This window comes from Neopsephotus bourkii, unplaced genomic scaffold (assembly GCF_033783945.1).
Source record: "Neopsephotus bourkii isolate Nb327-2 ecotype Australia unplaced genomic scaffold, CSIRO-AGI_Nbou_v1 NB_1060, whole genome shotgun sequence".
Taxonomy (NCBI): Eukaryota; Metazoa; Chordata; class Aves; order Psittaciformes; family Psittacidae; genus Neopsephotus; species Neopsephotus bourkii.
Window position 1 is genome coordinate 3,954,991 of NW_026901548.1, and position 26,924 is coordinate 3,981,914.

Below are 26,924 nucleotides of genomic sequence, written 5' to 3' on the forward strand. Positions count from 1 at the left end.
TGCAGCACTGGGCTGCGATCCCAGCACTGCCAGTGCCTCCAGCGATCCTTCAGGACACAGCAGAGCTGGGGAAAGCCGACCAAACTGTCGGGAAAAGGGGAAAACGGCGGTGCTGCGGTGTCAGCGTGTGGCATGAGGCGGCTCTGATTTTGCTTTCTAATGTCTCAGGCTGGTGCAATGTGTTTTCCGTGCGATAGGACAATGCCGTCAACTTTCCCTTATATGGGAAAATCTGGTATGCAGCCCAGCAATCTGCCAATATGTGGCTATTAATTTCTAGCATTGTTAGGGTGGATGTGGCCACTCAGCCTGAGCAGTAGGAGATACCTGGCACGCTGTGCCTGGGCTTGAAGGTTGGAGGCAGGTCCCTGACCGATATCTAGGAAAAGGTTGTGGCTGCGCTCTGGGGAATGCCTGAGCTCACCCCGCTCCTCGGGAAGTCAGCTAAAAGCTGGGAGAGTTTGGTGTCTGGGTTAAGGCTCCTGCCATACGCTGCCCATAGGCACAGTGTGCAGGGAGCAGCTGGGTGTTGTGGTCCTGTTGGCACCGAGATCGCTTGACCCATACTTCCCACAGCAGAGGACATGCTGCCCGGAGGTGAAGGGGTGCGCGCTGTTTCCATGCTGCAGCCTGTTGCCTCTAGGGGATTCCCAGCCTGGAGTGAGTCTAAATCCTGCTCCAACAGGAGCAAAGCACCCTTTTTCAGTCCAGAGAAGAAAGTGAGAAGTGTGGGAACAAAGTCCCAGTCCCTCTTTGTTCTTCACATGGGCGCTGGAGGTGCACTTGCAGAGGTGTGTTGCACGTCAAGCACATTTCCAGCCCCGGTTTGCCTCGAAGGATGCTGCTCAGTGGCAGTCTGATGGTGACCCTGTTAACATCTATCCTAGGGGGTACAGCATGTCTTGTGCAGTCCTAACTCCACGCAGCCCTAATGTTGCACTAGGATAGGTCATGTTAGCTGGTTGCTTGCTTTGGTGTGGGGTTGGTTTTGGTTTGGTTTGGTTTGGGGGGTTTTCTTGTGTGTTTTAACTGCTGAGATGAAATTCAGCCTCCTGCACCTTCTTGCCTGGCTCTTCCTGCAGTTCAGCTCGGTTATGGGAAGTCTGGGTTGGAGCACAGGTAACTCATTGCTTCCTTTTGGGGTAACCCTGCTGAAAGCTGGGGAAAGTTACACCTGTTGGTGTCCATTTGCATAGTGTTTGTGTTTCCTGAATGTTTCCATGAAAGTGTGGGATCTGTGGAGCCCTGCTTTGCATTACAGTAATGGGAGGCAGGATCTGGGTGGAAGATCCCCCACCCTTTCCCCTGGAGGTGTCTCAATTGCGTTTCTTTGAAGGCAGAACTTCAGCTAATGGAAGGACTTCAGCTACCAGGCCCTCCACATCAGTAGCCACTGCTGAGTGCTTTGGTTACTCCATATGGCGCTGGAAATAACTGGTTGTTGTGTGGACATAGCCGAGTTCCCTTCACAGAACTTGCAGTTGTTAAACCCCTCTTCAGAAGTCATGAAGGCAGTGAGACAACCAAGTTGTTTATGTGCTTTCTGGTTTTCATTTTGGGCTTTAACTTGCAGTCCATGGCTGCCTTTGAAGGTGTGTTCCAGTGTTAGCAATGTGTCTGTGTGCCATGCGCAGGATCAAGGGGGATGCAAAGTTAGGGGCAATTTTCACTTTTTTGCCATATAGGTAGGTGAGGTATTGGTTCTTTAAGAAGCATTAATGCCTTGTTACATACGTGCATCGAGGCAGAGTTAAAGTTAGTCCTAGATACAAGAATAAACATTAGTGCTTTGCTATAGATGTGCTGTCAAAGCTGCTATTTTTGTGTGAGCCACTGCCTTGAGTTCTCCAGGTCTTGTGCACAAAGCACCTTTAACCCTAAATGTTTCATCTGCTTTGGTTGAACTTAAAGCATACTTAAGATAAAATGAAGCTGAAGTGCTTGGTGGCTGATAATTGTGGATTGGAGGAGAGAGAGCTATTCTTTTTTCTGTATATGTACATGGTGCATCCTTGCTTCACCCAGTGCTCCTCTAGCCTGGGAAGGGTGTGGGAACACACAGTGTATTGCTCTTATTTGTATGCTCCTCTGCTTGTTGCTTTAGGGCAAGCAGAGCCCTGTTTCTCAGTGATCTTTCTCAGTCCCCATAGGGTGCCCCTCACCAGGGTATCTGAGCTTTTCCCGGCATGCACTTCCATGCATGCATAAAGGCAGGTTTCTCTCCTCCACCGCAGACAGCACACTGTGCTCTGTTTGTTCTCTGCGCGGTGCTGTTGTGGGGAGGCTGCCTGAAGCAGGGCTTGCTCTCACTGAAGGTGCTGAGGTTTGTGGTTACCCTGCTTTCTCCACAGAGAAGTGGCTGCAGAGCCGTGGGTCAGTCACAGCAACTGCTCCACATCCTTGCTCCCGAGGGTGAGAATTGCAGCCCGAGAATAACCCTGCTGGGTTTGAGTTGGGTCGGCCCCGCATTGTGCTTTGAGGATCAGGGTCCTGGATCTGGAAGGCAAAGGAAGGAGTGGATTGCTATGGGCACAGGTTCTTGTAAGCTTTAATAGTTGTAATTTCACTTAGAGTGGGCTCTCCAGCAGCCCAGGTGACTGCAGGCTTGCGGGCCATAGGTCCTGTTATGCCCACATCTGACAGGGCATAGCTCACTGTCTGTGGAGATATGGTTACCTGCAGATGATGCTCTCTGGTTTCTGGACAGGCTGAGTATGGTGTTAATTCTGCACAGTGCCCCTAAACCCTTTCCTGGAGCCAGCTCTGCCTCCTGCTCTTTCTGCCACCCTGAGCTGGGAGAGGGAGCTGTCTGACATAGAGCAAAGTGGATTTTTGGGCCTTGTTTGCGTGCTGGTTCCTCCAGAGACATCTGCTGAAGGAAGGGGTCAGAAAACGAGTGGCTTACCCAGGTACGGAGGGAGAGGAGATGTGAAATCCATGTTGGCATGCTCTTCTGACATGAATGTGCAGTAAAGTGTATCAGGACATGGGTCTGTGAGACCTGTGCTCTACTGTTGTGTTCAGAGTTTGCTTGCCTGGCCTTCGTGTTGCTGCCAGGCAAGCAGAAAGAGTAGGCTCTTGGTAGCTTGATGCAGCTGATGCCACGTGCTTGCCTGCTGGGTAGCTTGACAAAGTTGATGCTCTGCAGTCAGTGTGCTCTGGCAGGAGCTTCCTCCCTGTGCAAGTGGAGATCTCCAGCTTGGTGAGGCTGATGCTCTCTGCACTGCTTCCTGAGCTGGCCTCTAACTGAAGGGCTTTATCAGCTGGGACAGAAGGGCCTGCTTCTTCATATGTGTGTTTGGTAGCATTCTATTAGCAGCATGTCTGGGCAGGACTTTGGGTGCTTTGCTTGCTGTTTAAGAAGGCTGTCCAAGTGTCTGAATGAATCCTGTGGAGGGAATGAAACCTGGTGCTGCTGAATTCCAAGCATTTCCACATGAGGAATCAATGAAATTCTTTTTGGCTCTTCTCTTGCTTTGCCCAGCATAGAATAGTTCGGGTTGGAAAGGACCTTACCATCATCCAGTTCCAACCCCCCTGCGACGGGCAGGGACACCTCCCACTAAACCCTGCCACCCAAGGCTCTGTCCAACCTGGCCTTGAACACCGCCAGGGATGGAGCGTTCACAACTTCCTTGGGCAACCCATTCCAGTGCCTCACCACCCTCACAGGAAAGAACTTCTTCCTTATATCCAATCTAAACTTCCCCTGTTTCAGTTTTAACCCATTACCCCTTGTCCTGTCACTACAGTCCCTAATGAAGAGTCCATCAACAGCATCCCTATCTTGTGCTTCAGGCGCTGAAGGCTGATCCCAGGCTACATCCCAACACGTGACAAGTGAGCAGCTCTGCTTTGGGCTAGGCAGCGCTGCCCTCCTTCTTTCCTCCCGTGTTTCTTGGCATGATGTGAAAGACACAACTGCAAGGAAGCATTGACATGATAGGATTGGCTCCTTACAGAAGGCATCTGAACTCCAAAGGCAGTTCTACAAAGTAGCTTCAGCTGAGATTGTGGAGAACTTGCATCCCAGACAGTTAAACTGAAAGTAAACTGGAAGCCTTTGGAGGTGAACATCCTGAGTTCCAGTCCTTGCTGGGCAGAGCAGTTGAACCAGAGGTGTGTGTAAGGTTGTGGACCTGAGGACCATAGGGATAGCAGCACCGCTTGTGAAGGGTGCTCTTGCTCTGCACTGCATCAGGAGAGTTTGCTGTGTTTTGCTTTCTTTCCCTGTCCTTTAGGTAATTGGGAAACAGGTCTGGTGCTTCCCTATGCAAGTTGTCAGGCCTGGAGAGCAGCAGGTTTCTGCCTGTTGCTATTCTGGGCACAGGTTTGCTAGTTTCTCTTTGGATGTACAACCAGAACAGCCATGGGACCTCACCACAGCATCCAGGAAACTCCCAGGCTGGGGCTGTTTGGGATGTTGTCTTCCCCCAGTGCCTGGCACTGCCACAGGCCAGGGTCTTGCTGGGCATCCTTTCTGCCCTCTTGGGGTGGGCTGGCAGTGCTGAAGGGTAGGGGCAGCCTGTCCATGGCCAGGAGCTTGTCCCCAACAGGGCAGCATGGAGCAAGTGACCTCTGTAAGCTGGTGCTGGAGGTGTCCTGTGCTTTGGCAGTGAGCAGTGGAGCAAAATGTCCTTTTGCTTATGGATACCTCTTCTATTCCCCCTCATCCTTCACTGTGTATGAGCGAGCACAGACCCAGGTGAGTTTTCTTTGCCATGTAGGTTTTGAGACTCCTAGGACTAGGCTAGCAGTGCTGCCAAGCCCAGAGGGAAACTGCTCACTTGTCACACACTAGGATGTAGCTTGGGATCAGCCTTCAGTGCCTGAAGCATGAGATGTGGTCATGGTGGGCAGAGCAAGGCTGGCTGTGAGCTTACCTCGTGCACCATGCAGCCTTCCCTGCCTGCTGCCTGTGCACAGACAAGGCATTTGGCAAAGCAGTGGTGTCCATCCTGCTTGCGGGGCCCTGGAGATGCTTTAAGATGCTGACTGTGCTCTTGAGGCCCAGCTGCTGATGGCTTGGCCACGTTTCATTCAGCTCCTGGCTTGGGTGTGTTTCTTAGGGCACGTGCCCATGGGCTGTTTGGTAGATGAAGCAGGGACAGGTTGGCCCAAGGGTGCAAAGCCTGTGTCACCCTTTGTTTTGCTGTGGTTATAGCAAGAGGACAAGAGGGAATATGAAAGATGGCAGGTACCAGCAGCAAGCCAAAGGGGTGTGGGGACACCAGCTGGATGCTAGCAGGGGTAAAGGCAATCCACAGGGAGTTTCAACTGGAAAAGACTGACATAAACACCTGAAGGAATGATTTTGAGCAGGACTGGACTCTTGGCAGTGGGGTCTTGGTCACCATTTGAAGCTGTAGCTGGTGGTGGTGTGCCATCCCAGCAGGAAATCTGCTCTGGGGGTCACATGTGCTCTTCCTATTTGTCTACAGCCAGATCTTGAGGTGTGTTGCAAGTGCTCATTTGTCTTCTCAGTGGCCCTGCTGCAAAGGGCGATTTTTATCCCTATTCTGCAGGTGGAAAACAGAGGCACAAAGGGCTCTGATTGCCTTTGAGGAGCTGTGTGCCGTGTGGCAGAGCTGTTTTCTGGCAGCTTGAGTTTGCTGCGCAGGATAACAACAACAGCAAGAGGGGAAGATCTGTGTTTTCAGGAATGCCATCTCACTTTTTGGCCATCTGCCTTGGGATAGCTCGGGTTCAGTGTTCTTCACTATGTAGCTCTTATAAAAGGCTCTTTGAATTGGCCAGCTGTCAGGGTCTACCGGTCGAGCTGGCTTTTGTACACCTTTCATAGTCATAAAGGTGCTGCGGGCTACGTTATGTGCCTGGTGTCATCTTTACAGGGCTGGTGACCTTGAGGATGGACTTGGGCAGCAGAGGGGAGTTCTGCGTGCTTGTGTGTGAGAAATAAAAGGCAGCAGGAAAATGTGCAGAGTGTGCAGGGCCCTGGTCTCTGCTGAAGCCTCCGTATCCCTCGTGGTAGCTGGAGAGCAGCTGGGTGGCTTGCCCTGGTGTGAGGAGCCTCTGCAGCAGCTGGCAATAACCCTTGTGCTCCCACAGGAACGGGAAGTGGGAAGAGGCTTTTCTGGGAAGCCTGGCTCCTCATGACTGCTGGTCCAGGAAGCTGAGCCCATGATCCCAGCTCTGCCCAGAGAAGAGAGCCTGCTTCTAGCACTGAGTGTGTCTTTAGAGCTGCTTTGCCCCGTAATTACCCATCTAATGTAGCTGGGATTGTGCTGTCACTCTGACCTGAGGCTTTGCACTGTCTCCTGGGCAGCCTCAGCACAAGCTCTCCTTCTCTCACTCCCTGCTTTGCGGAGGAGCAGATCAGGTACAGTTCCCAGCTGAGGAAGGGGAGGTTGCTCTCCAGGTGTATTTTGGGTGCCACAAACTGGTCCTGCAGCTGTGTTGAGCTGCTGTTACAAGGAGCATGCTTCTGGCTCCCAGCAGGTGAGGAGAGAGGCTGGGAGCTGGCAGCTTCCTACCCATAGTGGGGTACTGGAGGGGTACGGGAGCTTTGGAAGGGGCACTCAGCCACAGGCTTTGTGGGTCTGCACAGCTCGGGACTCTCCTGTGGCACATTGATAGGGATACTGGGTTTCCCCTTACTTTAAAGTAACAAATGTGGTGGGACTGTGATGGGAGGAGTGGGAATGCTTTATGGCCACTGGCACAGCTGGCTCCTTGGACACCCCATTTGTGCCCTTCCTTATTGGCTTGCTGGTCAACATGCCAGGGCTGGTGAATGAGTGCAGGGAAGCCTTGGCACTGGTGATGGAGAACTGGCTTGTTAAGGTTCGGCAGGCAGGGCAGTTTGGTCTCTGGGGTGACCTGGGTTGACTGCTGCACTGAAGCATGTTTGTGTTTAATGGGGAGCAGAGGCCCGTTAGGTGCCAGTTCAGGGCTCTGCTGATGTGGCAGGAGCTTGAGCTGGTGATGCTCTTGCCAATGCAGGCAGATTGTGCTGGTGGAGTGCTGGCCTTCAGAGAGCTGCTGTGGGCCCCTTGCATGCGTTCATGCACCCACCCAGGAGATCCTGGCCCTCAGCATCACAAGGCTGGGCAGACTTGGCCTACCTCCCTTCTCCCTTCCTTGTCTGCAGAGCTGTAGAGATGGGTTTCATTTTTCCTCTGGTTTTTGCCTTGCTGATGTTGAGGATTGAAATGCACTGCTTGGCGCTTGTGAGCAGCTCTTTGGAGTGTGACTCTCGGCCTGCTGAGCAGAAGATAACAGACATAGGCTTGAGAAACCTGTCTTGCAATGGTGTGAGATAAGGGGGTGAAGCTAATGCTGGGTGCATCCCCTCTCTGCGGTGCTGTGCCCCCTCCTTTTGAGCTGTCCATGAAGGTGATGAAATACATTCCAGGGTGAGCTCAGACCTGGTTTCCTCCGTAGCAACAAGCTGGAGTGTGTGTCTTCATGCACAAGGCCAGGCATGGCTTTGTGCTTCATGATGTGCCTTCGCTGGACAAAACCAAAGCCCTGCAGCTTCTTCGCCCCTTGTGCTGCTGGTCCCTGCTGGCTGCTGTGCTCACTGGAGTCTGAGCGAGCCTTTGGTTCTCAGCCCTGTGGCACTGTGCAGCTTGGAAATAGGTGCTGAAGGTCACTGTGGTTATGGTCTTGGGTTAGGAGCTGCGTTTGAAAACTCTCCAGAAAGGAGCTATTGCTGGTTTTGCCACGTGAGCTTGTCAGGAGAGTCATGAAGTGCAGCTGACTGAAGCTGCGTTACCGGGGGCTGCATCCAGCCTGCGGGTGCTCTCTTGCTTGCTGGGTCCCAACAGAGCATCCTCTGTGCACAGGCAGTGGCACTGTCCCAAGTGTCTCCCCGGGGTCTGTGACGTGGCTGAGAGCTTGCTTGGGAGCACAAGTGTTGGTGCTGAGCAGGCTTTTTGGAGGGGGAACTGTGCAGCACTGCTGTATTCCTTGTCCCATGGAGCAAGGAGGTTGTGGCTGTTTCCTGCCTTCCCATTGGCCTTGTTGCCCTGTGGGATGGTGGAGTTGGGTATCCGCGAAAGTCCACCATGGCCAGGATTGCCACATGTGCTGGGTTTTCATATCAGCAGATCTCTTGGATCCCCTGGACCCACAGAGAACAAAGTTAATTCCCCAAGTCCCCCTCTTCCCCTCTTTTTAAGATTAAAACATTTTAAGACAGACAATTGCTCGGAGCAGAGCTGTGACCCCTTTGGGGCTGGCTGTTGGTGTGATGCTCTGCCTGGCATGCCCTTGACATGTGCACCCGCCCGAGGGGTGTTTGCTGCCTGAATCTGGGTTATTTGAACCTCTCTGTGAGCTCCTTTCTCCCCGTGCTCCCTTCTTCTTGCTGTGTGCCCTGCTTGGGGGAGTGGGACCTGTGCCCCTGCCTGTGGGGTCTGGGGAGCAGCAAGGAAGGGTTAGGGCAGCACATTTGGCTGCTCAGCAGTGCCTCTGCAGCTGGGATGCTGAAGGGGGGGGGTCTTGCTTTCCATCGCTGTGTGTGTATGGAGCTGGGAGGCTGCCTCTCCATAGCCTCTGCTTGGGAAGGAGGAATGTAAGCCGTGTCTGCCTCGCAGCAAGCTCGCAGGCTCCCCAGCCCCCTGCCTCGCTGCTGCTGCTGCTGCTGCTGCTGCTTCTCTCTCACTGAACTCCTGGGTTATTTTTAACTTGGAAAAATTACAACCCAAGATTTGCATTCTCTACCCCCAGTGGAGGGCTGGAGGCAGGATGTGGGGGAGGCACTGCGGAGGGCTGGGAATGCGGCTCACGCTCCGCAAGGCCCGTTTCCAAGGGGCTCACGGCCCTGCAGCACTGTGCCTGCCGGGCGCCGCATGCTCGCCGAGCTGCGAGGCTGCGCAGGGGGGAGGCCGCTTCCCCGCTCCACACGGCTGGAGCTCCAGCCTGGATTCCCATGGCGAATGCAGGGAGCAGCTGCAGACACATAAACAAATCCTGCTGCAGCAGGCGGTGGGGAAGGAGCCGGGCTCCGGGCTGCCAGCCTGCTTGCGTGACAGCCTGTGGATGAGGGCTGGATGCCTCCTTCAGCGAGCACCCCGCAGAGATGCTCTGGGGTGATGGAGCGGGTTGTGGGGGAGCGGGCTGGGTTGCTGTTTTGCCCAGTGGAAGAGGCCACGCAGCCCTCCCTAATTCAGCTCGTTGGGAGGAGCCAGGGAGACACTGTCACTCTTGTGCTGTATTTCTCTTCTCCCTCCCCTAGCTCTGCCCCCTCAGTGTTTTGCAGGCAGCTGTCTTGTCGGTGCTCATCTCCCCTGCCTGGATCACTCAGAGTGAGCAGAGCACCTCTCTAAATCCAGTGGCAAGGTGATGTCTCTGCAGAGCCCCTTCTCCGTGCAGCCCACAGGAGTGTAGCTGCCAGAGTCCCTCTGGATTGCACCACAGATACTCAGTGCTTCAAGCTCCAGTAGCTCTGCCGGCTGAGATGTGTTTGTGCAGCCCTGCCTGGAAACAGGAATTGATAAGGTAGCAAGAACCAAACAGCACCAGGGGACTGCAGATATCTGCGTGTCTCTGCTGTTTGGGGCCTTGGAGGAGGGTGTTGGTCGAGCCAAGTGGATGAAGGACACAGTGCAGGCTCCGAGTTCTGCTCTCGGTCTGTCCCAGCCCCCTGGGTCCTCTCCTGCTGCTCATCTGTGAATGCATCAGGTAGGGAGGGTGGCTGATGTTCGGTTGTCCTCGGGCTTGCTGTGTGCCTTGCCAACAGCAAAGCTGCTGAGGGTGGAGAGTGCTCTGAAGGCCGGTCTGATGGGCAGGCACTGCCAGGCCCTGGGGACCACTGCTCCAGCTTGCCTGGAGGAGCCTGCCAGAGCCCATCAGTTCTGGCCTGTTGTCTGCTGCTCCTAGTGCTCAGGGCAGGGGTAGCAGGGAATGCAGCAAAGCTCTTGGGAGCAGTGGCCGGTTCTTATTCTCCCAGCTGTCCTCAGGCACACAGGCACCCTTGCTCCTTTGGGAACAATCTGTGCTTGCTTGCCAAGGCTGGTCCCTTACCCCAGCACACTGATCCAGCCTGACCCCACACGCTTCTGGTCCGTGTGCTGATGCAGGAGACTCTCCAGGCTGTGGGATGGGGCCTGCTGTGAGACACTGATGCTGTGCCTGTGCCTCTGAGCAGTGCCAAGTACCAGGACTGTGAGTTCCTGCTGGAGCAGCAGTGTTAGTGCCTCAGCTCTGCAAAGCCTGACCCTGGTAAGAAAAGGATGTAGCTTGGTGTCATCTCTGCATGGTAGGGAATGACTACTGACTACTTTCCCCTTAAGGCTGTAAGGTTTGTTGTCAGGTGTGAGACGCTGCTCCTCCATGCTTGAGCCAAGGGCTGCTGCCCTGATGACAGCACTGGGGAGCAGAGCAGCTCTTGGGCTGCCAAGGCTGGAGCAGCACCTGTTCCCCCCAAAGAGCTGCTCCTGCAGCCTGTGTGGGGCAGTGGGGATGTCCCCCCAGGATGGTGTGCACACAGGGATAGCTGCTGACACTGGTTGGTGATGTGGGGCAAAAGAAAGACCAGGACCGTCTACCTGTGGGGCTGTCTTCTGGAAGCTTGTGATTGCCCCATTGCCTGGTGCCCTTTGTTGCTGCCTTGTGCATGGAGGGGCTGAGCAGGGACCTTGTGCTGTGGCTCTGGAGCTGCTGGCTTCTGCCCTAGAGACGTCTGAGTCTTCTCAGCAGTCTGTTCTTTGACCTCTGCCAGCCCTTCTCAGGGCAGGTTAGCACAGCTCTGGTACCAGAGCCTGGCTCCGCTTGGGCTAGCTGCAGTGCATGAGCCTGGCTTGCTGCTGGCCTGCAGGCCTGGGCAGCAGGTCTGGGCCTGTCACCCCGACTGATCTTTATCCCTTCAAGCTGTTCCCAAACGCTGAGGAGACACAGCCCTTGTGAGGAGTTCCAGCAAAGCAGACCTGCTTGTCTGAAAAGCAGGAACTTCATGGCATGGCTGTGCAGTCCTCTTCCTTATCTCCCTGCCTTCCCTTTGGGGCTGCATGCAAAGTGCTGTGTCTGTTTGGGATCTGTATTTGCAAGGGATGCCTTTCTGTAATCAAAACTGTAGGAGGGAGGAGAGTTCTAGATACTTCCCTGGTTTGCAGTAAGCGGAGGGGCCTCCAGCCTGAGATGCAGGGCTCCTATTGCTCTTGAATGTTTCTGAAACACAGAATGAGTTCATCTTCCATTCTCCATGTAGGAAAAGCATCGCTTCATGGTGATGTGGTGTGCATGCATAGGTGCAGAGTGGCTTGGTTGTGTCAGCAAGTGTTTGCCATGGCTAGGACCTGAAAGTTGGGCTTGAAATGTGTCCACTTACAAGTGACTGTTTGTGGTGCCTGCGGCTTCAGCCCAAGGGTGCTGCCTGTTTCTGCTCCTCGCTGCAGCAGCTTTGGAGGGGCTTTGGTGCAGAATTCCTGCTTGGAAAGTGATAGGAAAGAGTGCAGGTTTTCTGGGTGTGTTATCACCAGTGTTCCTGGCACACGGGTGGGCGTGCTTACAGCACCCCTGGGTGCCCCTCGTCCTTGGAAAGGTGGCTTGTGAGCATTGCTTGCTCCTTGAATCCCAGCTCCTGTTGTGTTTCCTTCTTCCCTTGGAGAAAGCCACTTGTCCCTTTTGTTCCTCCTTCTGAAGAGGATTTTACAGTCTTTAAGCACCTGATGGTTGGGTGGTGTTTGTTTTAACTGCACACATTGTTTCCTGGCTGCAGCTTATTCCTACAGATAAAACCTGTTCTTTATTCCCTTTTGAAGAAGGAAGCCACCTGCCTCTCGCAGGCAGCTGAACATGGCACTGTACTGCAGGGATGTGCTCTAATAAAGTAAAAACAGCCTCTGCTGTGCTGAATAAGGAGCTTTCTTGGGCAAATGCCATCAGTTTCTGCAGATGCTGGTCTCCTTTGTCTGCGTTTGCAGTGCTTCTGACTGTTGGTGCCCAGCCTGTGGACAGGCAGGGCTGGGCTGGGCTGGCCTGGGGGAAGCTGTGTGATGGGCTGGGGAGCACCCTGGGTCCAAGAGGGGAGTGCAGGGCTTGGAGAGAGCTTGGACATGAGGCAAAGCAAAGGCAGGACTGCGTTCAGAGCTGCTGCCTCCCACCTTCCTCGCCATGCTGCAGATGTGATTCCCCTGCAGGAAATGAAAAGTTGCTCTTTGCATAAAGGCTGTGAATAAAACTTTCTTTCTGAAGTGCTTCGGTGTGTCTGTGACTGAGTGGCTGCTGGAGCATCTGTTCCTATGGGGATGCAAAATGCTTGAAGGGATGGTGCTGGAAGTCTGCAATGGGGGAGTGCCAGCCTGGAGGCAGAGATTGTACCTTGCATGCCTGTAGTCATCTGTGGGGCCTGGCCTTGGTGGTGATTGTGTAGGTACCTTGGGGAGGGAGAAGGGATGAGGCTAAGGCTGGATATGTCCCCAAGGGAAAGACGGGCAGCCCCGCACTTACCATGTACCTTACTGCTTTTGGGGACTGTTCCCAGTTTTTGTGAGCCATAGAATCATTTAGGTTGGAAAAGAACCTCAAGATCATGGAGTCTAACTGTAATCCTAATGCTGCCAAATCCAGTGTTAAACCATGTTCCTGAGTGCTACATCTGCACATCTTTTAAATCCCTCTGGGAATGGTGATTCCACCACTGCCCTGGGCAGCCTGTTGTAGTGCTCGACGGTCCTTTCAAAGAAGAAATTTTTCCTAATATCTAATCTAAATCTCCCCTGGTACAACTTGAGCCCCTTTCCCCTTGTCCTATCACATGTTATCTGGGAGAAGAGACTGACCCCACCTCACTGCAGCCTCTTTTCAGGTAGATGTAGAGAGCAATAAGGGTCCCCCTTGAGCCTTCTCCAAACTAAACAACCCCTGCTTCTCATCACACTTGTGCCCCACACCTTTTACCAGCTTCATTGCCCTTCTCTGGACCTGCTCCAGCACCTCAGTGTCTTTCTTATAGTGTGAGGCCCAGAACTGAACCAAAGCTTCATCCCCTGCACCATTCCACCAAAGCATGTCCCGCTGGGGCCCCAAGAGCCAGCTGTTTAGCTCACTCTCATCTGTGCATTACATGAAGGACATCTTCCCATGTATCTTGGTAATCAATGAGCTTACATTAGCCCAGCCTTTTCTGGGGGGGGATGCATGGCAAAATCAGCTGGACTTTTAGGTGTGAGAGCCCCCCAACACTATCTAAAGTACAAATAAAGCATCAACTGAGAATGACTTGGATGGTGCAGCCTGGTCCTGCTGCCTGCTCCTGGAATATGTAACCTTGTGGGCACAGTCCTCTGCTGCTTGTTAACACATGCTGCACCTTCAGCTCCTTGGCTGGGGAAGCCAGTGTGGCCAGTTTAATGAGGGCTCCTTCCCGCAAGACACGTTTTAATGTAGCTCTCTCTTAGGTGGTGTTGGTGCTGTCTGTGATGAAGCTCCTCTGTGCAGTCGGAATAATCCTTGTCTGGCTCTCGCTGTTTTGCAGTGCAAATCTTCGCAGTGCCTCAGGCTGCCTTGTTTTGGTAAGGTTTCAACGAGAACAGATGTTGGTTTTGAGGAGGATGTTACGGAAAAAGGCACAATTTGATCTTTTACCTGTCCTTGTAACAGTTCAGCCAGCCTCAGCACAACAGCAGCCTCTGAAAGCAAACAGTTGGTTTTTAGAAGTGCTGTTTGTTACTGTGCTCTGTTCCCTTTGTACCTGAGCTAAGGAGGGCAGAAGACTGGTACCAGGGCTGGCTCTGTGTTACCTTAAATGGAGAATGTGTTTGTCTCTCAAATCTGGTTCTCCTTTTCCTGCTGAGCCTTAGACAAGGAGCCCCAGGCATCACATGGGTAAAGATTTCTCCCATCCCAAGTGTCTTTCTTGGCAGCTGCCTTCCAGCCCCACTCTCATCCTTCAGTCCTATCCCTGGCCTTCATTTGCTTGGGAATGGGTAGGCATGGCCCCAAAACCATGAGGCCTCTTCTAGTGCAGGTCTCCTGACTGTTTCCTTGTGGTAGCCCCTTTCCAGCCCCACTCTGCCTGCAGCTCCAGGCTTTCTCTGAACACAAACTCCACCTTCTCAGGGGCTGCTGAGCCATTTTCCAGACCTAAGATCTCTCTAAGCCCCAGTCTCTTTGCAGGCCTTTGGCAGCCCATATCCATCCCTGCTCCAATCACACCTCTAGGCTTTCTCTTCCCATCAGTGTTACCCTAACCCTGATTTTATAGCTAGACCTGCTGTACAAAAGATGATTCCCAGCCAAAGTCTCTTGGCCACCTAAAATAATCTTTGGCAGCCTCTTTCTAACCCTGTCCCAACTGGAACCCTGGGCTTTTGCTTTCTGTCAGCCTTAACCCTAATTCTCGCTCCCCATCTGAGCCTTAGATGTGGAAACCGAGATGGAAGTGTTCTCCCAGCCCAGGTCTCTTGGCAACCGGAGCCCAGCAGCAGCTCTGGGCTTTCAGTCTCCCTCAGCCCTAACCTTAACCCTGGCTCTTATCTCTCATTTTCTCACAGAACAACAAAGGCCCCACAGCCATAGCCCACATGAAAACGTGGATGCAGCGCAGGTCTCAGTAGCCCCTCTAACCTCTCCTTTCCATCCAGACCCTGACCCTAGGAGCTGTTTTCCAGCTGAGCCACTGAGCTGTTTCCCAGCCCTCTTGGCAGCCCCTCTTCCCTTTGGCAGCCCCTTTCCAGCCCCACATAAGCTCTAGATTTTCTCTTTCTCTGAACCCTAACCCTGGTTTTCCAGCTGAGCCTCAGCCAAGCACCCAGCAGCTTCTGTGATGGAGCCTTTCTCCCAGGTGAGGCCTTCTGCAGCCCCTGCTTCACGCTGCTGCTGCTGCACCTCTGTGTTTTCTTAGCTGTAACCCGGGTTTCCCTGGGAAGCTGTAGAAAGGTCTAATGCCAGTTACCTGGATCAGTGATTTCTCCCAGCCCAGGTCTCATGGCAGCTGCCAGGTACTTTTACAGCCCCCTTCCAGCTCCACTCCAGCTGCAGCTCTGGACTTTGTCTCAGCATCATCCCAGCCCATATCTTACAGCTGAACACTGGACAAAGTCATCCCTGTGGAAGGTTGCTGCAAGCCCAGGTCTTTAGCAGCCCCCCACTTTCTTTTAGTGAGCCCTTTCCAGCCCCTCTGGAACTGTGCCTTTTGTCTTTCTCTCTACCCTAACCTTAACTGTGCATCTGAACTCCAGGGAAGAGCTGCCAGAGGACGCTTCTCCCATCCAGATGTTTTGGCAGCTCCCACTTTGCTTTGGCAATGCTTTTACAGCCCCACTTCCCTGGCTGGCCTGTGCACCCAGAGGTCCCATTCCATGGATTTGCTGTGTAACAATGGAGTTCATGTTAGCTGGGCTTCCTCTCCCAGACCTTAACCTTTTATATGCAAATTTCTGGATTTTATTTTTTCAAGGTCAGAAAACTGCTGTTTTGGAGTCGAGCAGGGATTGTGCAACATCATCTCTCTTCCCTTTTCCCCCTTCCCTTTCCCTTGAGTGACATGGTTTAGTGTGAGGTGCCCCTGCCCATGGCAGAGGGTTTGGAACTAGATAATCTTAAGGTCCTTTCCAACCCTAACTATTCTATGATTGTATGATTCCTTTTCAGTTACTCGCAGGGGATGGCATAGGAGCTCTGCCTCCTGTCTGCAGGGCTGATGGAGATGCGGATGCTAGCACAGATAGGCTGCCCCTGCCCAGCTTTGGAGCCACACTTGGATTTGGAGTTGGATTCTGATGTTGCTGCTAGCTTGCAGCACCTAGAGCAGTTCAGTGAGTTGTGCTTGGGCACCATTCACTGTAGCATTTTCAGGCTTTCAAGTGCTTCCACTGGTGTCCTTTAAACATGCTCCTGAGATGTGTTCTGGTTGAAATGCAGTCAAAGCCAGGAGCACCCCATGCTCCTGTAGACAAGGGGAGAGGTGCTGTGGAGCTGGGTGGGCAGTAGGTGCTGTGGAGCTGGCCTAGCACATTGTAAAGAACATCTTTATGGGCACAACTGATTTTGCAGCCGGTAAAGTAGCTTTTAGGGCTCTCATGTGGCTTTTAAAGGTGATCTGCAACGACTGCATGGAAAAGGAGCCGACAGCAGGTTGCTGAGTGCCCGTGATGGGGGTTGTGGGCAGGCTGCCTGCTCAGTGCATGGTCTTCAGTGCTCTGAAATCTGTTCCCAAAAAGCAAATCTGAGGTTTAAACCCTCTTTGAAACCCTTCCCTTCCCTTGGGAGAAACAAGACCTTCAAAGAGCATAACAAGCCGGGAGTTCTCCATCCTCCTGGGCTGGGTGTTTGCATTCTGCCTCCGCTGTCACTGCTCTCCCCTAGCCCAGCAGTGCTCCCAGGAAGCTGAAAATAGTTGGTGCTTCCCATCCCTGGGGCAATGATTTGATCCTCTGCAGCTGATCTGAGCTATTCTTGGAGCTAACAGCTGGGTTGGGAGCTGTGTATCCCGAAACCCAGGCTGGGTTCTGGAGGAGTAGCTGGGACAACCAGTGGTGCCCATGGTGGCAGCTCACACTGCCACATGCATTGACCCATCCACGCTGCCTGAACACCCCCAGTTCCCCAGTGAGCTAGATGTATGAATGAACTTCACATGGAGCTCACTGTCAAGGTGATGAGTATTCGAAATCATATGTTCTTCTGTGGCAATGTTAAGCACCATCACTTCTGGAAGCAAGGTTAGGGGGGGTGACACATGGTTAGTGTCTGGGAGCTTTGTGCATCAGCATTTCCCTTCTGGTTGCTCTTCATGTGAACACGCAGTGTGTGTTGTGGGAAGCATCTTCCCAGCCAGACCAAAGCGGCAGAGCAACGCTGCTTGCTGTGGTTACAGACCTTGAGCTGTGCTGTGTATAAACGAACTTAATATTGCAGAACACTGTTTGAGACTTTGTTATCTTTAAAGTTTCAGAACCTGGCCAAAACTATGCTTATCCCCCCCAGTTTAGGGGGACTTGATGGGGTCCTGACTGTGGGATGTGTCTGTGGCTGAGCTCAGTTTGGTTGCTGAAGGGGGACCCTGAAGAGCCGCTTGTTTAAGCCCTGTTTACCAGTTGCAGGCAACTATTTTTGCAAACCACATACGAGGAATTCTTTGGTGTCCTGTGGCAGTTTGTCTTCTGGATTTCCTGCTTCCACCCCTGTCTCTTGCAACACTTCCTGCAGCCGCAGCCGTGTTGCAGGGCTCCCCCGCAGGCCCCTCGTGGCATCATAGGAGCATGCTCGGAGGGTTCTGCCACAGATGCCTGTCACTGAGCCCTGCTGCTGGCCCGAGGAGTCCCAGGTTGCACAGTAGTGGTGATACTTGGTGTACGTTCAGCTCTTTTGGTGGAGGTGGGATGAGAACAAAGTCTGCCAGGGCAGCCTGACCTCGCAGTAACTCCTCTGGGTAGGTCAGACTTTCAGAGAGGCTGCTCTGGGTCGCAGCGTGGCTGGGGATGTGCTTCTGGAGGCCTGATGGAAGAGACAGGGATGCTTTCCTGCTGGTGGCTCAGGATGGGTGGAGGAAAAAGGCTGGGAGCTGGTTTTAGTGGCATGCTGGGCAGGGTCCCGGCATCTCCTAGGCTGGACAGGCAGCTCCAGGGAAGAGCTCTTCCTTGCTCTGGAGGGGAGCTCTTGCAAGCATTGGATGTGCCATGAAATTGGTGGTCACCCCAAGCAGGGTTTTGCCTTGGATTTTCCAGGGGTTGAGTGCAGGAAGGGTGATTGCTGTATTATTTTCAGCTTTGGTCCTTAGTGACTCGGGGCTGGCCTTCCCCAAAGCACAGCCCCTGGCATGTGGAGCAGCGGCAGAGTGCCGGGCTCCAGCAGCATTCCTCCTGCTCGTTTTAGCCCCCTGTACAGGATATAAATATAATATAAAATAATAAGGAGAGAGAAGCAGGATAGATGCAGAAAGCCACATATCCCCTTCCAGCACTGGCCCTTATGGGAGCTTGGGGGAGAGCTGCAAGAGGAGGCTCCCCACAGCACAGAGCAGCAGGGACATGCTGTGTGATATACGGATGGCACCAACAGGAGCTTTAATGTTGAACAGTGCCATAGCTTGGCTGTTGGAAGATGTCTGGGAAGAGGGAACATGCACCCAGGCTGGAATGTCAGCTGGGAAGCAAATTCCAGGGAATGTGGTGGTTTAAAATCATGGAGAAAAGTGCAGGGAGCCCATGTGAGCTTGCCTGTCTGAGGTGGTTTGATCCTGTCAAGGGACTGAGCACCTACCACTGCATTTCCATGCTTCAGTGTGTTTTTTGAGCCAGGATGTGTTGCCTGCCTAGCTGTAAAATCCTTGCCTGGCATGTGGGAGACTGTGTCCTGAACACCCTGAGCTCACTGTTGTGTTTGCAGAAGCACACTGCCCTGGGGACCACTGTACACTTGGTACCCACTACTGCCATGTACAGAAGGGTGTACCTGCTGCTCTAGAGCATCTCCTGGCTCTGCTTTGTCAAGATGCTTCTCATTCTCCTCAGTGGCTCTCTGCAGGAGTGCACGTTTCCTGGTCTAATGGTGGTGTAGAGATGCATGTGCACATGGAGTCCTTCGTGCTCAGCTTACATTGCCCAGCTCAGGCATCAGTCCTGGATTGCATTCAATGGTGAGTGCACAAATGCGCATTTGCTTGCTCGAAGCTGGATTTTCAGCAGATGGTGTTGAGCAAGCAAGAAACTGGATACTCTGGTGTGGAGACATGTTGTATGGTGGCAAGTCTGGAAAGGCACTTTGGCTTTTGTGCCAGGACCCTCCTCTCCTTCTGACATGCCAGAGGATGTAGGCAACGCAGTCTGTCTTTCCATCAGGTACGATCCTGAAATGCATCCTCGGCCTCAGCTGTGGCCCATCTGTGATGATTTATCCTCAGCAGGCCCTGGGCATGCTGGGGGCTGTCTGTGATGGTGCTGAAAGGCAGTCCTAGCACACAGCCTCCCCCCAGTGCTGTGGCCTCAAAGCTTGTTCTCCTTTGTCTCTGCTAACATGAAGGTGTTAATGTGCTGAATGGGTACTGGGTGGCACACCGCAGCCATGTGCTGTGCTGATCCAGGCCAAGACAGACTACCTCACACATTCTTTTGGGTGTATCCCTGTCACTGCTATCTATAGAGCTTTATTCCTTTTCCTTCATACATTGACCTCATTCCCCAGGACTGTAGCCCTGGAGAAGATCTGCCTCTTTCCAGGTTGTCTTGTCTGGGCCACTGTGGCTTCTCCTTGCCTATGTTCTCAGCTTATTTTCAGCACCCCTTTTTCTTCTCCACCTGAAGATCATCTTGAGAAGATCTTCTGTTTCTGAGTGAAAACCTCTCCTCTGAGAGTGAATCACTCCACGGGGATGTGCACAATGAGACAGAACCACAGATTGGTTTGGCTTGGAAGGGACCTTAAAGCTCATCCAGTTCCATCCCTCTGCCACGGGCAGAGACACCTTCCACTAGAGCAGCTTGCTCCAAGCCCCATCCAGCCTGGCCTTGACCACGTGCACTGAAGTGTTCAAGGCCAGGTTTGAATGGATGGATGTTACTGTCATAGACAGATGATTGCTCCCTGCAGTGAGCTGCAGTTGCTTTCCCATAGCACTGTCTGTATTTGTGCTTGCAGGACCGGTGTTGGAGTTGCATGGCAGGAATGCTGTGCGTGCCTGCTGATTCAGGGAGAGCATGAGCCACATGGTAGCAAGCCTCAGCCTCTAACCTGGGAAAATCACTCCTCCAGCTGCAGAGGAGAGCTTGGCTGCTCGTGTGGGTACAAGGGGAAGAGCACATGGTCACTGCCTGCTATTGCATTGGTGTTAGCTCAGATGTGGGATTTCTGATCCTGGGTTTGGCTCGTGCACTGATGCTGCAGCTCCTGGAGGAGCCCGTGCAGGAGCCACAGGAAATACTGGCATGATGTGGACTTGGTCTGGTGTAGGGATGTCGTGTGCTTTCAGAACAGCAAAAACAAACCCAAGGGACCAGGGTAGTAACCTGATGTGCCCCAGATTGTGTAACTGGAAATGTCATTGCTAGCAGGAGATACTTCATAGAGGCCGTGCCACGGCGTGTTGGTCTGCTCATGTAGAGGGACAAAACAGCTTTCAGCACTGCTTTGCTCGTCTCTTGAAATGCAACAAGACAGCTCTGGAGTGCGTGGTCAGCCTGCCAGCGCCGTGTGCCATGTTGGTGTGCTCACTGCTCGTGTGTGGTGCCACCATGGCATGGAGGTGGACTTGCCTTTGGCTGTGGCAGCCATAAGTGTTGCTGACCGCCTGGTGCTGGGGTGTTGCAGGCTGGTGTGAGACATACATCAGTTACCTGGGGTTAAAAAGGCATGAAAAAGGAGAATAAAACTTGTGGCAGTGGCAATAAAGCTGAATCCAGCAGCCTGGGGCGCTTGCGTGATGTGCTGGTGGGAACGTGTTGATCTCCATATGAAAACTATAAACTCATTTAGGAAATTGGGCTGTCTCATTTGAGATTAGAGCTTCTCTTTAATCTACAAATACTTAATTAGCATGGAAATTGGTGGTTAAATGGGGTTCTCAATGTATATATCTGTATGCCAGTGTGGCAGTGCTCCCTACCAGGTGGTGTGTTTCCATTCAGGATGCTGGACAAGTTCCTGGCTCTGAGGCCAGGAGAGATGCTTTGGATGCAGCAGGCAAAGCAGTCCACAGCACCATGCAGACATGAACGTGTCCCTTTCGTCCTCTCCAGCTTGTCCCCTAAGAGGTGATGGTAACACATGCTTACTCCACAGGACTATGAGCAGTACGGTGTGTAAATGGCTCAGGTTCCTGGTGTCTGCATTCACAAGTGGCCGCAGTGACTCTGGTCCCTGGCTGGTAGTTTATGACAGCATGCCACAAACCAGGATGACATGTTATCCCAGGAGCTGCTGCAGGGCCCTGTGAGGACCTCGGTGCTGTCATCCTCACTGCAGCTAGCCCTGTGTGTGGACAGGAGACCAGGCACTCTGCAGTGACTTTGCTGGGCCTCCCCCTGCATTCAGATGACTTTGCACATGGTGCAAAAGACCTCTGGATCTAACTGGTACCCCAGCCTTGTTTCATCAAGACAGATGCACACACTGGGTTGAGTGCTATGGAAATACATATGTGCTATGGAAATACATGTGTGTATAGTAGGGGTGATACTGTTTTGTGCCTGTCACCAGCTGGAACAAGAGGTTGGAGCATAGGAAAGAGCTGTCTGCTGGTGTTTGAGACCAGTGCTGAGCACGGGACTGCCCTGCCTTGGGGCTGCCCTGGCCTTGGCACTGCTCGGTGTCCTGAGCACATGGGCTCTGCCACCGATGGGAAGTGAGCACTGCATAGTGGGTGATGCCTCTGTAGAGCTTGGCATGTTCAAGCTGCTGCATGTGGGGACAGACAGAAGGAAGACCTGTGGATGTCTCCTTCTGGATGAGACATCTGAGCTGGGTGAGGGCAGGCTCTGCCTGCTCTGTTCCTGCCTGTGGCCTGTGCCAAACGCTTCCTGGTCACAGTGTGTCCTGGGCTGTGGCCTGCAGCGAGGACCCTGGGCAGTCTGTGCCATGGCTGTGAGTCTGAGCAGGAACAGAGGTGTGTGCAGGAAGCAACTGCTCTGCTTCAGTCACCGAGAAGCCTCCCCAGGGGCTGTGCTCTCCCATGGCCTTCCTTGAACCTGTGCCCTTGTCCCCTTATCCCTGTGCTCATTCAGAGTGTGCCAGAGGCTGGCCAAGAGCTCCTTCACTGCTGTGTGCCAGTGCTGCTTGGCCAGCCCAGTGCCCAGCGGCTGGGTTTGTGCTGTGCCTCTTGCACAGCCCTAAAGCCAGGGGTGTTCTGCACCCTGCTACGCTCAGGGGACTATAAAGTCTTGCCCTGATGCTAACTTTAACCTGGAGAAGTTGTTTGTGAGGCAGTTTGTGTGTGTGTGTGTGTGTCCTTGTGCACTCCTTGGGAAAAACAGGTATTGGGAATGGGCAGACTACCATGGAGGGGCTGCTCCTGGTAATGCCACAGCAGGGGAGCAGTGAGCCTGGCTTCCTCCCGTGTCTGCTGGTGTCCAGCCTGTGCTCAATCCCCAGGGAATTTGGGTCTGGGCAAGTGTGTATCTGCCCAACCTGAGGGCGCATGGCAGTTGTGGAGGGTGCTGGGTGTTGTGTTCCTGCAGGGAGCTGTGTCCAGAGGACAGAGATCCCTCAGCGTTCCCCTCCTCTGGTGGGGACCTGGACACAGAGGCAGTTCTGGTACTTGGGTACTGGGTACACTTGGGTACTGCTAAGAGCTGCACTTAACAACTGCAGCCCCTCTTGCCAGGCCTGGGTGGACTCACTGGGGAGATGGTGCCTGCCAGCGTGGCTCATCCCCCTTCTTGCTGGACCCATCCTTGTTGCCGTGGCAGCTCTCTCTTCCTTGGTATTAGGGCTTGCAGCCTGCCTCAAGCTCCTGCATCCTCTCTTCATCTCTTTCTGCTGTCATCACTGCTTGGCAGAGGCTGGTTTGTTTACCGCTTCCCTCTGCTGCTGCAGGGCTGGCAGCATCCAACACGTCTCTCAAGGGTTCCTGGGGTGGGTTTGGGGCAAGGTGCACTGCATCTCTGCTAGCCCCAAGTGTGCTGCTCCATGCTGGGACTACGACCACGAGGTTGGTTTAACACGGTGGGGCTCAGGTACCACCGAGCTGTCAGGAGAGCTGTGCTTGGGCTCCCTGCCATGGCTCAGCCGAGCAATGTCCCTGGGAGCATTTCACTCCTGCAGCTCCATTACTGCGAGTAGCACCGGGGCTGGGTCAGCCTCCTGGCGCGGTGATGGGGAAGGATGGAGTACCTGGGCTTCACCACTCTCTTTATTGTGAATTTCTCTTTGTGTTGTGTCTTGCAGAAATAACATTCGTCCCAGATTTGATGATAATGAAAATACAGAAAAAAGAAAAGCAGGTTTGTGACCCTCTCTCTCTCCTTCTCCCAACTCAGCTGGCGAGGCCTGGGGACCATGTCCTGGGTGTGGATTGGTGCAGTTCATGTGTGGTGGGAAGGGGTTGGGGGGGGGGGGGGGTTGTCTTTCATTTCCAGGCAGAGCTGCAGCTCACTGTGGCTAAATCTGACCTGAGCTGCAGCCTGGAGCAGATGAGTCTGATGTGGGCGATCAAATGAGGTGGGGTTTATCTTCAGTAATGGGAATGCTCTTGATTTGGTTCTGTTCCCTGTGGAGGAGCAACCCTTCCTTTCCCTCAAAGCCCTCAGTATTGGTTCTTGTTTGGATCTCATTGCATATATTTGTTACAAAACTGCATGATTGCTGTGATTGCTGCTAATAACATGATGCTCCAGGACTAACAGCAGCGGGGAGGCTGGGGAAGATCACGTCTGCAGGGCTCTGAGGGCTTGGCCAGGGAATCTTCCCCTGCTCAGGAATAATCCCATCCCACCAAGCTGCCATTTCTGAATTGCCGCATCGGATCATAACTACCTGCTGCTCCCAGAGGAGATTTATGAGCCAGTGGTCTTTGTATTAACCATGTGCAGAGGAAGAACCAGACCATCGGCGCTCTGAGAAGGGGAAAGGACCTGTTACATGCATGGAGACTGGCTCTGCCTGCTGGGGTGAAATATGGCCGGAGGTATAAAACAAACTGGTCCACCCTGAGCTGATTTGTGTCTGTGCTGCTTTTAATGGGAAACCATTAAAGTGAACACTGAGCTAGGGATAAATCTGCTTGAGAGCATGAGCTGGTGCCATTTCTAGCCAGCTCTGAAGCAGTGTCTTCATGCTGCTCAGGGCAACTGCAGATCATGCCGTCATGGCAGGTTAATGGGGAGGAGGAAGGGAGGGTTTGGAAAAGGCGAGTGTGCTGCTCTGAGCTTGCAGCAAGCCCAGTGCTGTGTGTACAGAGCACGGATGCTGTAGGAAGCAGTGAATTTATCCGTGCGTCCTAAAGATGCTGTGAAGAGGCAGAGGCAGGCTCAAGGTGAGGAGCAGTGCTGGGTCACTCCTGGTGTGGGGCAGGGGGAAGGTCTGGGGCAGAGCAGGATGCTCTGGGGCACAGGTGAGTGATCTCTCCCCTCTGATAGAGAAACCCAGGTGAGATATAACCACCACTCCACTGGACTAATATAGCAGGTTTAGGTGGGAACGGGGTTGCTCTGGAAATGGGGTTGCTGAAATGACGTGGGGTTTAAGCACAGCCAAACCGTCCTCCCCCAGCATTTGGAGACTGTAGAGGGCTCAGCTGCCAACATGTTTTGTGTAACAGCCCCTGCAGATGTAGTCTGGGAGGGAGATAAAGGCATGCCAGTGTGAGCAAGGAGGAGCAGGGGTTGAGCTGCTCATCTCCTGAGCTCTGAGCTGGCAGCAGTGAAGGACAGCTCATAGAGCATGGCATGCTGCAGCCTTCCTGGGGCTGCCAGCTCTGCTGGGCTGTGCTGGGGTGTCCCTGGAGGGTCTGGGCAGCAGTTGGGAATGCTGCTGTGAGGTCAGTGTGTGGAAGAGAGCCCAAGCAGGGCTCCGGGGTACTCTGGGTGCCTGGTCAATGTGGAGAAGGGGGTGGTTACTCCCTGAGGTTGGTGGCTCCATCCTGCATTGGAGGTAAAACCAGCAAGAGAGGTGCTATTCCATGTCCCCAGGAGCTCCCCCACCGCATTAACAGACTCCTCATGGCACCAAGGAGGGCCATTGCCTTCAAAAGCCCATTGAACAGTCTCTCTGGGGAAGATGAGATGTCGTGTGGTTCCCAGTGCTCTCCCATTTCCCTTTGTGTCCCCTGCCAGCTTCTCATCCGCACAAGTTCCTTCTTGGTTGGCCCGTAAGTGTAGGTTCAGGCCCCTGGGTACAAAGGCTGGCAAAATGCTGGTACCCTTCACGTTGGTGAGGGATGGCAGGAGAGCTGTTGGCTTCCTTTGGGAATAGGTTATAGATGGGCTCTCTCCTTTCCCCAGTCTGTGGCTGCCCTGAGCAAGTGCCTGGTCCTGCCCATGTGGATTACAAAGCCTGGGCTCTTGCAGCAGCCTGGCCTGGGAGCAGCTCCTTTCCGAGCCCCCTTGGTTCCCCTGCAGCAGGGCCACCCTTCCTGCACGGATCGGGATCGCGCTGTGGAGCAACTGGTGCAGCAGATGAGGGGCTGCGAGCGCAGGCCGGGGCTGTGTTTACGTGGCTTGTTCCTTAGAAACGCATGGGAATCTGGTGCATTTGTCACCAAGCTGTGACAACTTGGAAACGTGTCACTTCCCTTGTGACCTGGAGGCTTCATGCCAGGGCGCCTTGTCTGCCGGTGGAGGTGGGACAGGGGACCTGGCTGTCCCCCGGAGCCATGGCAAGCGATGGGTTGTCTTTGAGGGCTTCAGGAGCTCCATCGCTCTCTGGGCTGCATCTCCTGTGTGCATCCTGCTCCTCCCTGGGCAATGAAGTCTCTTCTGAGTGTCTGGTAAAGTGAAACATGAGCTTGGATGTCTCCTGATGCTGAGCTCCCTGGGGCTGGAGCAGCCTCAACACAGTGGGAGGGCACTTAAGGCTCTGTCCCTGCTGTGTCAGTGGGCTCCTGGCACATCTTGGGCTGTCTTTGTCAGGTCAGGGGCTGGCTCTGTCACGTGCAGTGACCTCAGTGCTGGGTGCATGGCGCAGTTCTGCTCTACCGAGCACCTTGTGGACACACACAGGATGGAGGGCAGGGGAGTGGGGAGCTTCAGGGTGCACCCACAGCCAGGAACAGCATCCTCCTGCATGGTCCTGAGGGCTCCTTGCCCTGCTGCTGCTCATGGGCAGCACAAGCCCTCCTCTTTTTGTGCTCTTGCCCTGCTTTCCTTCCCACCCTAGCTGGAGCACTGGTCAGCGCTGCCCTCTGCCCCTGCCATGCCCTATACCAGGGCGGTGGGGACGTGGTGTGCCCGGTGCTGGGGCTGGCTCCGTCACAGGATGGAGCTTCCCGGCTGTAGTTGTTGGTGGAGCGTCTTGGGAAGGGAGCCAGGCCCCACCTCCATCACGCACATCCCATGGCGACTGCGGAGCCTGCTCAGAGACTCGACAGAGGGTGGCACTGGGGTATTTTTAGCTTCTGCTGCATTGCATTAAGAGCTGGGAACGAGGGGTGTGGACACCCAGCCCGTGCTGTGCACCCCACCAGTGGGGACTGCAGCTGCTGGGGAGGGTGGCTCCGCAGCCTGCTGAAGCCTTCGGTATGGAGCAAGCTCCCTTTTCTGCTCTCATCATGGGGCTGTGCAGATAGAGCGGGCTGGTGGCTGTCAGTGTGACCACTTTGCAAGCAGAGCTATGGGATGGTGCCATCTCGGGCTGGTGGCAGCCTGGCTGGGGCTTTGGTCAGGGCTGTTTGGAGGACACCCCAGTGGGCACCCCTGGACATGGGCCGCTATTCTCAAAAGCATGGAAACTTCTGATGACCGCTGCAGTAGGGTCCCCATGACCACTCCGTGTATAGAACAGATCTCTGCAGGGTTTGAGCCGTGCTCTAGAGCCAAATCCAGGCAGTGAACAGGGTTGAATGGTGCTGGTACTCGAGTGCAAGATGGCATTTGGCTTGGCAGTTGCGTTGTGTGTGGATGTTGTCTGAGCTGGGTGGCCAGGGGAGCTGGCTTTGCTCTTGTAGTGACCATGAGAAGGGCTCAGTCGTGGCCTCCTTGTAGGACAGAGCTGCTGTTCACACCTGAGGCAGTGGCAGAGTTTTGCCCTGCTGGGAACACTGTGCTTCTATGGGGAAAAGCCTGTAAGGTTCAGGGAAGACTCAGGATGGGCAGCGGGGTGGGCATGAGGCTGTTGCTCCTTTCCCCTTCCCACTCCCAAACCTTTGTACTGCAGGGTTTGGGTAGGGATTGGGTTATGAGGCTCCAACACCCAGCAGTGCTGGTGCAATATTTGCTTTTCCTCTGAGTCCTGGATAAAAACAGGGAAGTGGAGTCAAATTGGGACTATAAATGAAATGAAACCATTTAAAGTTAAGGAAACACATCATTAAGGCCCACCCTAACCTTGGCTTTGCCCTCTAATGGGGGTCATGCAATTATAAGTGCTCT

The 26,924-nt window shown here is 53.8% G+C and overlaps 1 protein-coding gene across 9 annotated transcripts in view; it reads left to right on the forward strand.

The window, feature by feature from the left end:
• CHD6 (chromodomain helicase DNA binding protein 6) overlaps positions 1-26,924 on the forward strand; it is a 69,278-nt gene that overhangs the window by 3,814 nt on the left and 38,540 nt on the right. For 8 of the 9 annotated variants that reach the window (XM_061361658.1, XM_061361663.1, XM_061361665.1 and 5 more), the window contains exon 2: positions 22,786-22,841. The exons of the other annotated variant lie outside the window; for it this stretch is intronic. In XM_061361658.1, coding sequence (XP_061217642.1) covers positions 22,809-22,841 — 33 coding nt within the window. In that variant the 5' untranslated portion in view covers positions 22,786-22,808. The remainder of the gene's footprint in view (positions 1-22,785; positions 22,842-26,924) is intronic. 9 annotated transcript variants of the gene reach the window in all.